Source organism: Xenia sp. Carnegie-2017, unplaced genomic scaffold, assembly GCF_021976095.1.
Source record: "Xenia sp. Carnegie-2017 unplaced genomic scaffold, XeniaSp_v1 HiC_scaffold_19, whole genome shotgun sequence".
Classification (NCBI taxonomy): Eukaryota; Metazoa; Cnidaria; class Anthozoa; order Malacalcyonacea; family Xeniidae; genus Xenia; species Xenia sp. Carnegie-2017.
This window is the reverse complement of record NW_025813481.1, coordinates 3,429,194-3,445,845: the sequence shown is the minus strand read 5'-3', so window position 1 is coordinate 3,445,845 and position 16,652 is coordinate 3,429,194. Positions and strand designations below refer to the sequence as shown.

At 33.1% G+C, this 16,652-nt stretch overlaps 1 protein-coding gene across 2 annotated transcripts in view; it reads right to left on the bottom strand.

Annotated features, from left to right (window-relative positions):
* Positions 1 to 3,330: 3,330 nt before the first annotated feature.
* The window catches only part of LOC124437964 (serine/threonine-protein kinase/endoribonuclease IRE1-like), a 25,652-nt gene continuing 12,330 nt past the window's right edge, over positions 3,331 to 16,652 (bottom strand). The window contains exons 1-14 of one of the 2 annotated variants that reach the window (XM_046987944.1): positions 11,124 to 11,404; positions 10,737 to 10,990; positions 10,596 to 10,646; positions 9,863 to 9,931; positions 9,746 to 9,784; positions 9,600 to 9,663; positions 9,203 to 9,243; positions 8,690 to 8,783; positions 7,665 to 8,584; positions 7,108 to 7,188; positions 6,857 to 6,901; positions 6,262 to 6,282; positions 4,681 to 5,393; positions 3,331 to 4,299 (exon numbers count right to left, since the gene is read on the bottom strand). In XM_046987944.1, the coding sequence (XP_046843900.1) occupies positions 3,661 to 4,299; positions 4,681 to 5,393; positions 6,262 to 6,282; positions 6,857 to 6,901; positions 7,108 to 7,188; positions 7,665 to 8,535 (2,370 nt within the window). In that variant the 5' untranslated portion in view covers positions 8,536 to 8,584; positions 8,690 to 8,783; positions 9,203 to 9,243; ... (4 more) ...; positions 10,737 to 10,990; positions 11,124 to 11,404 and the 3' untranslated portion in view covers positions 3,331 to 3,660. Of the gene's footprint in view, positions 4,300 to 4,680; positions 5,394 to 6,261; positions 6,283 to 6,856; positions 6,902 to 7,107; positions 7,189 to 7,664; positions 8,585 to 8,689; positions 8,784 to 9,202; positions 9,244 to 9,599; positions 9,664 to 9,745; positions 9,785 to 9,862; positions 9,932 to 10,595; positions 10,647 to 10,736; positions 10,991 to 11,123; positions 11,405 to 16,652 lie in introns of those variants that run through there. The other variant, XM_046987946.1, reaches the window with a different exon arrangement.

The window sequence follows — 16,652 nt, the reverse complement described above, 5'->3', positions numbered from 1 at the left end:
GCTCCAAGTGAAATTTTTCTCTGGATATAACGTTCTGCAATATAACATAATTTTTTTGCGTGTACAGTGTTGCTGCATTGATGCAATTTTATCGTTCAGCATCGTTGAAGATTGCATTTACAACTTTGCTTTTTTCTTCCATGGTAAAATTCAATTGCCACTGCAGTCCCAGTAGGCGATACATTTTTTTGTGAAACTTGCATTGATGTTGAAAAAAACACAACAACTTAAAAAGCTAATCAAAATTTGTTATGTCAAAGGATTAGAAAGGAGATTTGCGAATTGTCTACCATGCGTAAATGTTGTGTTCGGTCAAGGTTGCCAGTGTTAAGTTAAAAAAGTGATTAATACATCGTCGTATTAAAAACATAGTTGTCATCAAAAAGCAGTGCAATTTAAGAAACACGATGGAGGAGAGTGAGGTGACAAGAGCTAACATAACATAATTAATCCAAGCTGAACATTAGCATGTGTTCGGTTATGGTCACAAAGCAATATTTTACCAAATGAACTGTTTTTATTCGATAAAATATTCTTATCTGATCTGATATCGTCCAGCTGTTATGTTTTTCTTGTATTTTTAAAGAGAATGCAACGTAGATACATTTTAAATTGCATCAGAAACCATCTAACGTCAGATGGAAAATCCTATGTCAAGTTAAAAATGAGCACCAATTTGTATAACAAATCATACAAAGTGTATCTACTTTTTCATATACATCCAGTCACTCAGTAAACCATCACTTACGAACATTGAAAAATTGACCAGTGAGAAGATGACTGCTCAAACTAAGAAAATATGAAATATTTAACTTATACTATATAGAGGATGATCATGCATGTGTAAACTAAAACAAATTTAACGAAATATTGTAGTAAATCCAGAGGCGTAACTAAAGCGTGACTTGGGGAAATGTTCATATATTTAGTTTTGCTCTACTGATTTCTTTTAAAAATTAGCAAAAGAAAGTCGGGCACAATGGAATATATAAGTATACACCACCCCAATATTAACGCTCTAGTCACACTTCTGTGTAAAGTTATAAATACAAATAACAATGCAAAAATAGAAATGGTCAGCAGTTTTACAGATTTGATGATTTTATCGCATTCTTATATGAACAACATACAGACCACTGCATAAAAAACATAATTGGCAAATTTGCTATAACTATAAGGAAGGTTCTTACATGCTGTTTCCAGTAACTTTATTAACAAAATTGCTAATTATAGTAGGAGGTCTAATTAACTCTTATCAAACCTCATATATGATGACACAATTTTCCTTAATAATTGTCTTAGTGCTGTAAGTTTCCAATTAAAAACGTTAATGTTCATCTTCCTGGTCCTTAGTCTAAAGAAGACTCACCAACTTTACCAAACTTATCTTCAATTAATGATCATAAAATTTTTTCTCCGTCATAGGTAATAAGTTAAAAATAGCAAGTCGATAAAATGTAAAAGAGAGTTATAAGTGAAATATGATAGCAGATAAAATACAATGCACTAGATACAAGCAGAGATGTTCTGCTTCTACTCGATTTTAATTTTTTTTATCCTTGTCATTGACTCTCATCAATTTCAAAATAATGTCTTGAAGTGATACATATTTACCGTTAACAATTACATTAAGGGTATCAATTAAGTCTTTGTCATTTTATCAACTAGAAAAACAACTGAAACTCTTGTGCAAAATATCGTTACAAATGAGTTGATGTGCTTAATAATACCTGAGCTAAAGCATGAAGTTATTGGTCCACAGACCTCAGTTATGTAATAATCAAATGTGTATAATTATTGTCTGACAAATGCCAAGGCAGAACCCCAGAATCAAAGAGCTTTTGTAATGGTGTATCTTGTGAGAGTTGAAACTAAGTTGAAGATAAAGTTTTTAGGCAGCAACTGGGATTACAAGATTTATAGCGTTTAGCAAAAGTAGACAACAAGACAATGTGATTCTGTGAAATATATAAGATAGAAACTAATACAGTTGAGGTGATACAGGGGCCGCGGAGAGGTTTAGAAAGTGGGGAAGGGAGGCAAAAGAAGGTGGCAGAATCGGATTGTTGTTGCCAGTATAGTAAAGTTGTTTTAACAGTTTTATCAGTAATCATTCAAAATACAAAATTTGTTTCATATCGTGTGTTCAGTTTGAGTGCCTGGCACAATGTTCAGGCACGGGCACCAATGTGAACACAAAATTTTGATGGTTCCTGTGTATAAGTGCCCAGGACTGGACACCACAAAAGACGTATTACCCAAGTACGGCGCTCGGCACGGGCACCAATGTGAACGACAACACCTGAGTAACGTGTACAGAAAGGCATGCATTCAGCACATGGTTTTAAAACTTGAAAATATGAAGAAACTAGTGGGGACTACGTAGGGTAAACAACCTGCAGATTTTTGCCAGAACCAGGGTATCGTACTCTGGCAATTAGTCTGAACGCGCTATTTTTGATCAATCTAACGTCAACTAAAAAATGAAGGTGGAACATAAGTGAGACATGAAATACTGTTAAACATTCATACTTATCAAATGTAAGTGTTTTCCTGGGGCGGGTTTTTATACTTTTACACTTTACAAAGCAAGAGATATTAAAAAAAGTAGGGGGGGGGGAGAGGTAATTGCCCTTTTCTCCGCGGCCCCTGCTGATACTCACACTCAATAGATAATATAATTGACAAATTATTAGTGATTAGGGACAAGATACAGGATGTGCGTAGTTAGGAAAAGGGAAAAAATTAAAGTTGGAAAATACTATTAAAATGTTGGACTTGTTTGTTCAGGTCTGGTTTGTGTTGGTGTATGTGTAGGGTCTGCTTGAGTTTGAAAGTGAATGAAGTGTTTGCAGTGTTAGAGAAGCGTGATGAAGTATTTATATTTGCTTTCAGATTTTGTTAATGTTTGTCAACGTGGAGTTTTTTTTGGAGGTGGTGTGTTCTTTGATCCATGTGGCAAAATTTTTGGTGGTTTCATGCATGTAACAGCTGTATCATATTTCTATCTTAAATCTGCGACTAAGATGGCTTGTGGTGAAGTCGAAACATGTCTGTCATCAAAATTACAAAATTGAAAAATATTGTCGCTTATTTAAATGTTTACAAAATATTACATAAAATGAACATCACGGTAATCAAAATGTGCAAATATATGAGATTAAAGAGGTTTGAGATAGAGACGAAAACACTTGTATAAAAAAGGTATTAACTTAGACAAAAACGCTTCAACTTTTTGGCTCTCCATTAGACGTACATTGGTGCTAGCAGTATTTTATTTTTTTGGGGAGGGGGGAGGAGTGTAACACCTCCAAAATGTCACATACAATGTATAACGCAATGTTTTATTCAACTGAAACTTTCAAGTTACGTTTACAAAAACCTCAGTTTACAAAAACCTCAAGTTACGTTTACAAAAACCTCAATATATTGTCAGAGGCCGTCCCCCTTGGCTCCACAATATATTAGAATCAAAAATCACATAAAAAAAGAAAATGCTCTCATCTTGGAAAGCATTTATAGAGTACTTAAAACATGCATATTGCATATTATCAAATGAAAAAAACTTTTTAGTGAAAAAGGCAAGTATATTAGGACTTTGTATGGTGTCATGGAATACTATTTTGGCTACTTCGTTTAACATAAAAAATTGTTGTATGACTAAGCTGTAAAATGTTTCTGAAGATCGGCTCTTGTTTTCCAGTCAGTCGACCTTAGAATTTTGTGCACCAGAAGTGGCAGTTCAGGGAAACGTCGCATGAAATAGTCTACATAGTTGCCTTCCTTGATATAAAGCAACAGATGTGTACGAGGTTTATCTTTATCATCGCTCCAATGCTCTTTCACTTTTCTTATGAATCTTAAACAACTTGCCCATGTAGGCTTGTAAGTCAGAGTTATCTCTTTGCCATTCTTTTCAAAGGTTTTGAAATCTTTCAAGACTTCATAATCGATAAGCGTCATCCATTCCATGGGAGCATACAATTGCGCAAAAACATCTGAATTTGGAGAACTCTGACCTTGTGATTGTTTCATTTCCGGTTGGTTCCCCATATCACACAGCATGTTAAATTTCTCTTCATCGGATTGTAGATAAGGATGTTTTAACGCCTCATTGGCGGATGGCCTGTCTTCCGGTTCTAGCTGTAGCATCCACGATAAAAGGTCTTTGAACGTGACATCCTCGATTTCGTCCAAGCCAACTAGGTTTCCTTTCAAAATGTTGTCTAGTCTAAGCCGTTCATCTCCAAAAGGATGTTTTCCCTTTGTTGCAACATAATAAGCCAGCATTCCGGCATTCTATTTTCAATAAAAAATTGTCATAAACAGTCAGTGGCGGATACTAAAACCTTAAAGATTAAATTTATTTGCGATTTGCAGCACTCAACAATAAAAGTGCAGCTTAAAAAAATGTAAAAAATGTTCTCCAAATAGAATTGTAGCCGTATATATGTATCAAAAGCAATCTAATAAGGAACATACATATGTAACTGTAAAACGATTAACAAAACTTAATTTATTTTTATTTAAATTTATAGGTTGACACTATAAGACGATACGATAGAGGTAAAGAAAAAAATTGAGGTAAAATCATTATCACTACCAAATACCAATATTCAATTAAATGCAAACACAACATTGAGCTGTAGTTGGACCTCTAGTTGTACTTCAAGAACTTACCATAATGTCAGACTCTTTTTTGTAACGAGCTTTATCAATTGATGCATTTGATTTGTCATATGACTCTGGAGCTATCCAATTTTTAGCTCCTCTCTGTATGCTCCGATGTGTCGAAGTTTCATCAGATAACATATGACTTATGCCAAAGTCAGCGATTAAAAAATTTCCTTGTACATCTCGAAGAACGTTCGAGGGTCTTAAATCCCGATGAAGAATAGGACGCTCACCGCTGTGAAGGTGAACTAGACCATTTAAGATCTGAATAAGAACTTTAGGAACGACTTTTTGAAGATCTTGCAAAGAAGAAGATTTCACATAACTCTCTAACGATTCTTCACACAAATCTAATATCATGTACAAATACTCTTCGTCAAGGTTCTCTTCTAAATGGAAAAAATTCACTGCATAATTTGAGCGCTTTGCATTCAACTCATTAAAAATTTCTTTTTCTCGATTTGCGAAGTCTTTGCCGCTATCTTTGTGTATTCGCTTTACTGCTTTTCCATAACCATTATTTCCCAGGGCAAGGTAAACACGGGCTCCATCACTTCCTTTGCCAATCAAAAACTCCTCCTTGAAAATTACACGCAATTCACCGAGCAGTCTAACTTCTTCTGGATGTTTGCGTCCATATTCCTCCATCTTTTTAAACTTTTTCTGATGTATTATTGATTTATCAAAACATTTCCATGGTTGACGCAACAATTCTTGAACTTAAAAGAGAAGTACAAATCAGGAAAGATTAAAAAAGGACTGATAAATTCATGCAATAAATTCATCAATTCATATTTTTATTTGTTTTGGCAATATCACATAACATAAAAAATTGCTGTGTTTTTCTTTGGATGAGAAAACACGGATGTTTCTATTTTGATATGGAAATAACATTTACTCCTGTAGAAATGAGTTGGTCATCATACAATTCACGCGCAATAATCGACGTTCCACGATTAGTTCATTACATGACCATACCAACCTTTAACTCAATAAAGCTAGTGGCGGATCTAGAGTACGTCAAAATAAATTGCTACAGCTCTTGCTTGGATATATTTCCATTTCCAAATACATAGAGGCAAGTCCATTGATAGAGTTTATGTTTTTGAAATTCAAATTCAATAGTTTTGGTTTGAATATATTTTGAATTTAAAATTGAGCACCTATAATTCATTTTGACAAACGCTAGATCTGCTACACTAGATTGAGCAATTCTCCAAAGGATGAAACACAGATCCTTTTCACACTAACATAAAACATGAAATTTAGTATGTGAATGTTATGACCAAATATCCTCTTAAAATAAATTGAATTTACTCAATGATCTCTACAAATGCTACAAAGCAATGATCCCTTCAATAACTGTTTTTGTTTTAACTGGGAAAAATAAGAAATAAGATGGTTGTTTACGACATGCTGCACTTTACGTTTAGACACGGACAATTTTATGCATGCAATGAAAAGAATTTTTCATTCCTAGTTATTAGTCATTAAAAATTTACACAGCATTTTCCAACTCAAGCAATTGAGAGCAGTAAAAAATTAATCATAATCTTTACGAAACTGAAAATAATTCGTTATACCAACCTTCCAAACGTTGTTTTCCGTCTTCAGCATTATGAAAAATAAATAATAAAAAAATATTAAAATATTATATAGTTATAGTGACATTCAACTACAGCATTTTTTATTTTATTTATAACACAACAAAACAATTTAATGGGCTCTTTATCATGAACTATGAACAATGTAAATGTATGGGCTTCTTTTAAGATTTGGTCCCATCATAATACCACACCGACAAATATGAGAAAATATAAAAATTACAGAACCACAAATTACAATTTTACATTATAAAAAGTATTTTTGATTGGTTTTTCTCTTCAACAACAACATGTTTGTTTCTGTATTGATTACGAGGAAAATATCCATTGGTCAAGATATTGGTCGTCACATAAGTAATGATGTAATATGTGGAAACAAATGAAAGTATTTTTATATATAGCTATCATTATATTTTTAAGGTTATTGTAGACAAACACATATTTTGTACAATCAATTTTGAAAACAACAATTTTACTATCGTCGTGTGCAAGCGCAATAGCAAAAAAATATTTTAGTTGCAACTTAGTGAAAGTTGCAACTTTGATTTATTGAGAATGTTGCAGGTTTATAACCAAACCTTCACTAATGTATCCTTCTTCCACACTCTTTTCATCATTAATCCCTAGCACAAAGTTTACATTTATGTTTTGCATTCGATTCACAGTTGAGTATCTCACCGTCGTAAAATGGTGACAGTATAGGAATGAATAAACATTTTAAAATTTATTATTTTGCACCATTATAACGGAAGTAGTTAAAAAGAGCAATGATAGAATGATAAAAATAGCAATGAAGAATGATTTTTCTGAAAAATAAAAATTTTGTTACCTGATGAAGGCATTGCATCGCTGTCTTCGAAACTGTCATTATCATTCGATTGGCATACAGAAGGTTCCCTTTTTTTCGAAGCTGGAACAATGCAAATAAATAACATTACCAAATGATAATATAAGTAGTAGTTAAAAATAGCAATCTGTCAAAACGCTGACATTTTGAAAACGCTTGTTATTTTTTTAACGACTCAAACCAATATCTAATTCACAAAGAGCATTTTCATAAAGAACATTTTTTGCAATGCATTTTGATTTTTTCCTGCCCACATCGGCTTTGCATACTTTTAACGACCTTATGCAAATATTCTAGTGTAACGATCTTATGCAAATTTTGTAGTGTAACGATCTTATGTAAATATGCAGTACAGGTTCCTTTAAATGCGGAAACATTGAGACTGAAAAAAATTGCGCAAATGTTAAATTCATGAATAAATTCTAAACAAATTAATGCCTGTAAAAATAATATATAAATGAACATAAGTTAAATAAGTACATAGGTTTTTAAATGATGCATATATATGTTTTTCATCACAAAGAGTAATAATTTAGTACCACGTGAAAAATCTTTGAAGGAGACATTTTCGAGAAGTCCCAACTTTTCTAAACCATCTTTTAATCTCATGCAAACATAATACGTCTCGTTTTTCTTGGTCACTGCAGCAACTCCATACGCAAATGGTATCTTTTTGTCGTTCTCATCATAATAATACACTAGGCAACCAGAATCTCCACGCCGGAGGAATTCGTTATCACTCTTTACTGCCACTACGTCACGAAACACTAATTTCTTGTTGTTGTCAAAAACGCTATGACTAAGGTCAGCAATGACGTTCAAGCCAAAATCGTCGCCAACTTTATAAACTTTTTCATTTTCCTTTGATAACAAATTATCAAACACAGCATCGAAGGAGCTCGGCATCTCTATTTCAGCCGCAGTAAATTCATTTTCTTTGTCATCAATTAAGATTGCCATGATGTCGGTTTCAAGATCAAATGAGTAATCAAATAGCTCGCCAAGAGGTATTTTTATGCTGTTTTCATGAGTATAAGAGTACTTGTTTTTTAGTTGAAATTTCTCAAATGCCAATTTATCATTTTCAATTTTGTCTCGAATGTAAAAGATTTGATCTGCACCTTCCAGAATTTTTCCATAACCAACATGAAGACAAGTCAACGCGTAATGTTTGCCATCTTTACAGCTGAACAGAGTCAAAGTGCCACAAGATTCCTCATTAGGCTCATCATCGCGCTTTGAGTGAACCATGTTGGATAGTGGTCGAATTATTATTTCGTCTGATGGGTCGACTAAACGTAATTCAATGTATTCTGAAGCATTGCCATCAAATATCTTATTGATTCCTGGTTTTAAATCAATCCCTCTCATTTTCTTGTCCACTTCGAGATACAAATGAAGATAAGGCATCTCTTTGTTCGGATGGGCTATGCCATATTTGCCACAAAGCCAAGAAAAACTGTGAATGGGAAAACGTCACGGTGTTCGACAAAAAATCAGCGTGATGGCGGCTTGTCAAGCCAAATGAATCAAAATTATACTAAATATGATAAGAAATCATTACCTTTTCAATTTTTCATGCACCCAATCTTTAATTTTGCAACCTTTGGTTAGAAACGTATTTTTAAAATCACTCGTGTTGGGACTGGGAGCTTCATCTACGGAAAAAGACATATAATAAATCTCGACTATGCACTGAACAAAAAATAAAAAACTAGTGCATGAAATTTACATTTTATTTTTGTTTCAGAACGTGTTTAAACTCTTTCCTTCCACTAACAAAAATCAAAGTTATATTTACTGACTTTATAATGCAACATGACATAGCTATGAAAGTTGAATCAATAGCTTATAAAGCTACACCAAATTTAAAGGAAGGAATTTTTTCAATCTTTCTTTTTTCTGACTACATGCAAATTAGCTAATGTCTCCACATGGTCATCGTGTTATTTCCTCAATGAAACGTTTCAAATTTGATATTTTTTCTATAAAACTGCTGCCATCTTTTGAAATTAATTGCTCGCATAACAAGTCGATTGCGTGTACATTGGTCATTAAATTGGTCATTCTTGCCTACCTGAAAATTTCTTGAAGATAATTCCACCATTTTGCAATTTTCTGTCAACAGTACAACCAGACAATCAGTCCGAAATTATATAAAGATCACTTGTGGGAAAATAATTACAACAGCTATGCTGTTTTTTTCAGAGCAATAAAAATTCCAATCAGCTAAAAAATTCAGTAGTAATATACCAATGGAAGTTATATTTCCTTATTTTAATATTGCACTTCGGAAACTTTTAATATAATTATAAAAATACAGATTAAAGATAAAAAATTTTCGCCTTTTTAAACATCGTCATCGACCAAGCGTGACATCCCACAAATAAATTATAATATCCTTCTTATAAAGATGAAATGAAGAGAAAACGGACTATTTTTAATTCAAAATTGATTAAATTTGATGTGCTTACTTTTTGTGAGGTATTGCAGACGACAATTCTTTTTCATCGGTATAGCCTTTGCCGACGCTGTCACCTTTACGCAAAATATAAACACAGATTTGTCAGAGGCCTTATCAAAATACAAAAATAAAATAACCCAACGTAGCTCAAATCACCTTCAACGTATTGTAAAGACCGTTTTAAAGAGATGCGACCTGCGTTAAGGAAGACAAAGAACACAATTTTTAGAGTCTCTTCCGAAAAAATGCACTATGTAATTGAACTTGTGTTACTGAAATTATCCTTGTCAGGTGAGGATACAGATTTTGCTGTTTTAAACACAGCTCGGATCTTCAGGTCATCTATAACATTGATAAATCATCAAATTAAGAACTTAAATTTTTCCTGTTTAATGTTTCTGTATTAAAATGTTGTGTGTTTTTTTTTCATACATAACTAATAAAATATTGGGGCAGATTATCATCTTTATAATCTTAAATATGTTCTTCGAGCCAAAACGTTTGCCAATTTGTCAATAAAAAATTAGCGCAAAACTAATTTCAAATTTACTCATCTATTTGCATTTCTGCAATTGACAAGAAAAATAAAACATAATACAAAATGCTATTTTGGAGAAAAATATTGAAACATTTCGCTCATCATGCACCAGAGCAAAACGTTTTTTTAAGCACGTCTTCAAAATGCTACAAAAGTGAGCAACCAAATTTATTTGACGAAAAATTGACAGACTTTTCATTGACAACAAATATTTTTCTATGAGCTCAAACCAGCTCATCATTAGACACGTTCAAAAGATACCTGCACTTAGTGTGTGCCTAGTGTGAAAAATACATTTGCGTGGATATAAACTGGGCTGGTATTGAAGGAATATCAAAAAAAAACACAAATAGTGAGATTTTTGGAAGCATTGAAAGTCATCGGTACCTACATATCCTCAGATAGTTGCATAAAATTAATATCAACGGTTAAACATGCAATCCATGGTAAATAAAGTATCGATTTTACCTGTAATTTCCGATGTCAACCGAGCACCAGTTGATGTGACTGGATTCTTTTCTATCAATACAAATTTACATAATTTTTTGTTGCTCTGAGTGTGCACTGTTTTCAAGTCTAAGATAATAATAAATCATAATCACTAAATACCATTAACTTTTAACGAGAATTCCTTGTTTTTTATTTTTTCTGACGGTGGCTGTTGATGAACACGGGAAATCGAATCTGGTTTTTAAAAAATCAAACACTTATTAATTACAATGTAATAGTAATGCATAAAATTCTACAATGAGACTAAGTTTTAGGATGTAAAATATTCACCTGAACATCAAAAATGTAATGATTCAAAATACCTCGTCGACGTTTAAAGCGTCGACATTTCAATGTCACTTTTGAAATATTAACTAAAAACAAAAGAAAATAAAAGGCTAGCGTTACTTTATAGAAAACGAAACTTTCTTCATTCATATACAGCAAGCCTTTCTAGCGGCAAAATGTTCACACAAGGCAAAGAAGTAATAACTCAAAACATCTTACTTTTGCTAGCTGCACCTACTTCACCATCGCTGCTTTTAGCACTGTTGGATACACTAAGACCATTGTCCCGAAGTATAAAAAATTGACCATTCTGAAGACCAAGAGCTTTTAAGCCGTGGTTCAACTTCAGGCAGATGTAACTTTTTTCTGAACCGCTGTCACCATCATCACATATTTCGCAAACTCCATACGCGAACGGTTGCCAATTTTTTTTTTCATCCAAAAACCAAACAAGTGTACCAGAGTCACCGGAATCAAGAAATGTTTGACAACTTTTTATCTTATGATGGCATTCTGGAAAATGCGACGTGTGGAATTTTTACACCAATATTCATAATTCAATTCACTGATGAAGCCCTCAACACCAGTGGCTGTGCGGACTTTAACAGCCTCCTTGTTGTCTTCAACCCTCCGTTGAAGTTCTTCATTTGCATCATCCAAGTTCAATACAACATCTTCCATTTCATCACTAATAAGTTTCTTGAAATCTTCTTGCTTGCCAATATTAATAGACATGATGTCTGTTTCACTATCAAACTGAGCAAAGGTGAGTCGATGAGAAGATCCAATTTCTGCTTTACAGTCACTCTTAGACGGTGTGTACATATACTTGTTTTCATCGTGTTTATTCAAGGTTTGTACAGCTTTGCTGATTGATACCAGTCGCTCGTTTCCGTGAAAAAATATTTGCTGGTGGTCAGTGGCACAAGCAACATGTGCGCATGTCAAGGCGGAGTAAACACCATCCTTCAGACAAATCAATGTTATCGTACCGCGAGATGCTCCACCATTCTGATTTCCATCATGTGGTATTTCGATATTTGAAAGAAGCCGAAAGGGTGCTTCAATGGACGATGGCGACCAAAATTCTCTCGATTTCAATGTTTGGATTCCATGCACATCATGTATCTCTTTTGTCAAATTTTTGCTCGATTTTGTACGATTGACAGTCAACCCTAAATTTGATTAATTATTAAAGCATGTTACATGTCGCATGATATCAAATTTTCGGCCCGCAAAATTTATGCTTTTCAATCGGCCTGATGAACAAAACAATACAAATTAATGTGTTTTTAATTTAAATGAAGCAATAAATTACCAGCAACGTTGATCTTCGACTCATCTTGAGCAATAATCTCATCATCTTTACTATAACCATTTGCTGCTGCATCCTCGTGGGTAATATGAACCTCATCTTGAGCAACCACATTGGTAGACTTTACAGCTTCTATAAAAGAAATTACAATCATTCATTCAAATAATTTTTCAAATAGAATAAATCCATAAACCTGAATATAAAATAATAATTCCAAAGAGAAGACGTAGCTAAAAACTCGGCCACTATATGAGTAAAAAAAGTTATCTAAAGTGTTATTCACAACATAAGTTTTAGTGGCAAAGCCAGCCAAATCTTTTACTCCTATTTATGACTTTAGGTGTAGCTATTAACATAGCACGTATTAAAAATCATAAATCAGTCATTAGTACAATAAATGGCTATACCAACTTATGATAAGTCAAGCGTTAAGAACATAGTCGAAGAATAGTAAAAGAATAGAAATTTTTTTATCCAGAAACGTTAACTCCTCCTTTTTGTCTTAGTTTAGGAGAAATAAAAGTTGAAATGTCCCGTGCGCACTTTTTTCTTACCACATTTGAGAAAATTGATAATTGATACTAAGACAACCTATCAAAATTTTACTCTGTATTTGGGTTAACTAAAATTGTTTTAGGTTATGTCATTATTTCTTGATGAGAGCAGCAAAAAATAATCCCTCACTCTCAGACACCTCTAGTGGAGCATTCTTAGAATAATCATGGAAAATATCTTGATGTACATAACTGCGTGTCACTCTTAGACATTTAAATATTGAGTTCACTGGGCTTTAATTAGCGGCTGACGCCAAAAAAAATGGAGGATTTGTTCCATTACCGCTGAGATTTACCGAAATTGACTGCTTTTCCAAATTTTTCATAATTTCTCTTTCCCCCCTTGAGAAAGAGTGAGGAAAAAGTATGTGTTTTTCGCATATTTAGCAAGCAATTTTATGATGAAAATCACTGTAAAAACATAAATTTTATAAAAGCTAGTCTAGTGCGGTTGCTATTTGTTGGCTTCTACGACGGCTGCCTTTTTTAACTATTAACGAACGAGCTATTTGTTGGCCACATATGAAAGCAGATGTGCTCGTCGTAACTGTCGTTTAATGATTTGCTCCATCAAAGTTCGTAGTCTGCACGAAATAAAATGTATCAAATTTTATCTAAACGGATAACTAGTGAAATGTTAGCTCATTTATTCTCATTAGTTTTTTGCCTTCTTTCATGTGATGGCCTTTTTCACAACAATTGTAGGATTTGTTTTTGTACATGCATCTCGCTTTTCGTGAATGAATAATGAAAAAAAATATTGTATACAAATCATGAGAAACTTTGAGATTTTTGTGGTCTTCTGAACAAGAACTACATCAAATACTTGTCTAGTTGTAGCATAGTTAATTTCGTTGTAATGATTGTGAAATGGCAAAAATGCAAATAATTAAAACACTTGAATTACAATAGTGTTTATAATACTTGAATACACAATTGTGAATTGAATACTTCTCTTCTTTTTCTCTTTTTTATGTGTTTCCTATTGAAGCCATGTGAGTTCAAAATTTGATTGATTAATACAGCTTTCACTTCAAAAATAAAGCTTAAGTTCATCATTGAATCTTAAATGCTTCAATATGGCATGCATTACATATAAGTAACAAGAAGAGAATATAATTTTTCTGAAAAGCGATTATTTCAGCGGAAATAGGTACATTGGCCGCCAATTTTTGGCGTCAGGTCCCAGTCAACTTAGACGCTCCAGCTTTTATAGAACTCAATGGTCAAACCAATCACAGTAAGACAAAAATTTAAACGAACCAATTACACGATAGCAATTGGATTCCCTTATCGGTCCGGCCACCCCGCTTATCGTTCGAGATTATTCCAGATCGTCCACTGATCTGGCTATTGACTAATGGAATAGCTTAAATAAGCGTTCTTAAACTCCGTTATCGGTCGAAGGAGTCGAGCCATACCGCTTATCAGTCAGCCAGTTAATATAATTCTAAATATGTTTTATCTACTAATCTGTTTACTAAGGTGGTATTTGTATAAGTTTTCATACATAAAACAGAATTTTGACGATGAAACCCAAACGTTTACAGAACGAAAATTTAAAGATCAAAAAAAATTGCAATCATGAAATTTGATAAATAATTTTTGAACTATAAACATCAGTCACGTGACTGATTTGACATACCCTAGATCCGCCCCTGCGGACAGTATCCTGGGTGTATCTTTGTTTCGCGTGTGTTGACAATATTTTACAATCTTACATTAGAACTGTAGAGACAGATGAGCTGGGATAACAGAAAACTGCATGTAGTAAATTCAATTAAAAGAAAAAGCAAGGTATAAAACAAAATTACAATGTAGCACATGAATGTAATATGGAAAAATAATTTTGCCTTCAGTTAAGTAAATGTTATCAATCTCCATGAAATGAACATCATTTACTGACTATCGACCAAAGAATGTTCATATTACGTCACTATTCATGACACACGAATAAATAGTGTCGTGAAGTGTCGGCAATATAATTTACCTATAAAATTAAATATTAGGGTGTTTTTGCGTTACCTTTTGAAATTCCCGAGTGCTTGGTGCCATTTTCTGAAATTCCCGAGTCCTTTGTGCCAATTTCTAAAATTCCCGAGTCTTTGGTGGCAATTTCTAAAATTCCCGAGTCTTTGGTGCAAATTTCTAAAATTCCCGAGTCCTTGGTGCCGATTTCCGAAATTCCCGAGTCTTTGGTGCCAATTTCTAAAATTACCGAATCCTTTGCCCCAATTTCCAAAATTCCCGAGTCCTTGGTGCCAATTTCTGAAATTCCCGTGTCTTTGACGATCATTTCTGAAATGCTCGAGTCGTTCGTATCCATTTCTGAATTTCTCGAGTTTGTGGAGTCACAGAATGCAAAGAAAATGTCCAGTCTTTAATTCTGAGAACGAAAAAACATACATTTATTGCGTTCACAGGAAAACTGGAGTGATGTGAACTAGGTATTACAAAGAAAAAAAGCTAGTTTTTAAAACATCATTTGTAACGGTAACTTTGTAACCCGTCTGTCTTCAAGATAGAATAGAAATATTGGCCTTAAAAGATATCAAAATGAACAGTACCATTTTAATGTTGAAAAATTTAAATTTTGTATATGATAGCAAGACTTTTACATGAAAACATATGAATTAGTAAAAGTCAATCTTTGTTTTTTTTCAATAAACCACGCTAGTTCAAAAATTGCCAACTTTAGACAGCAAAATTTTCCTTTAAGTGTTTCAAAACAACACACACTTAACAACATTTTCAACAAACATGCTTGTTCAAAGACTTGCCAACTTTATGAAAACAATCGAAACTTAACGACAATTTAAAAACGTCATGATCATTTAAACGATAAATATGATTTACAATATCGTCATTATCCCAGCAGTAAAAGAAACTTGTTTTTAATTGGATAGGAAAATGATAATTTTGGAAGAATGCAGATGTTAGAGATAAAGATTAAATCAATTTAGCTCAAACAAAAGCTTTAAGACAGTGTAAAATCTGTTGAAAGCGGCGTTGCATACATTTCTTTGCCATAAAAGAAAAGATAATTAATAAAAACATATATTATTCATATTGTATTCAAATGGCATTCATATCCGACTGCGAAAGAACACGTCATTTTAAAATTCTCATCATTCTTGTTTTGCTTAGCATGGTGCATTTAATGAACCGATAACTTTTATTTCTTTCGTTTTTCAAACATTAACGTATATACGAAGTTGATCATCAATAATCCTCAATATTTGCAATAATTGTAATTTACTTAACGTTCACAAAGACTATAGGAATATAGCTACTCATTAAAACATAGAGTAGACTGAAACTATGCGCTACCCCCCAGAATATAGGTGATGGAATGCAAACTTGAAGGGCTAACTTAATTCAAATGCTTGAAAATCCAAATAATGTTTGATATACAGAATATGCTTCGATATACAAAAGTATCTGACATAGGACAAGACACTTCCGACAGTTTCAGTTGTACGATAAGCTAATTGATGACAAGCAATCGTTTCTAGTTAAATCATTTCATGAAAATGTTCACGAATGACAATATTTAAAATATCAATGCAAAATGGTTTATATACATATCATAAATGTAAAAATTAATTTAGACAACACCAAGAACAGTTTTCTCAAGAATTATATCTCTCACAATACAATTTGCTTTCGTGTCCACTTCCGCCAACGTAGTTTATAAAATTGTCATGAAGAAGAGAAAGTATACACGCTAACAAAGCTAAAGCATCGTGAAAACGTTAAATATAACACTGTCAAGATTCTGTATGTATGAAAGGTTAATTGTGATTAAAAACGCAGAAAAAAAACACTCTAAATGCTATAGAATTGTTTAAGTCCGTATAGTTACTGCCTACAAACTTT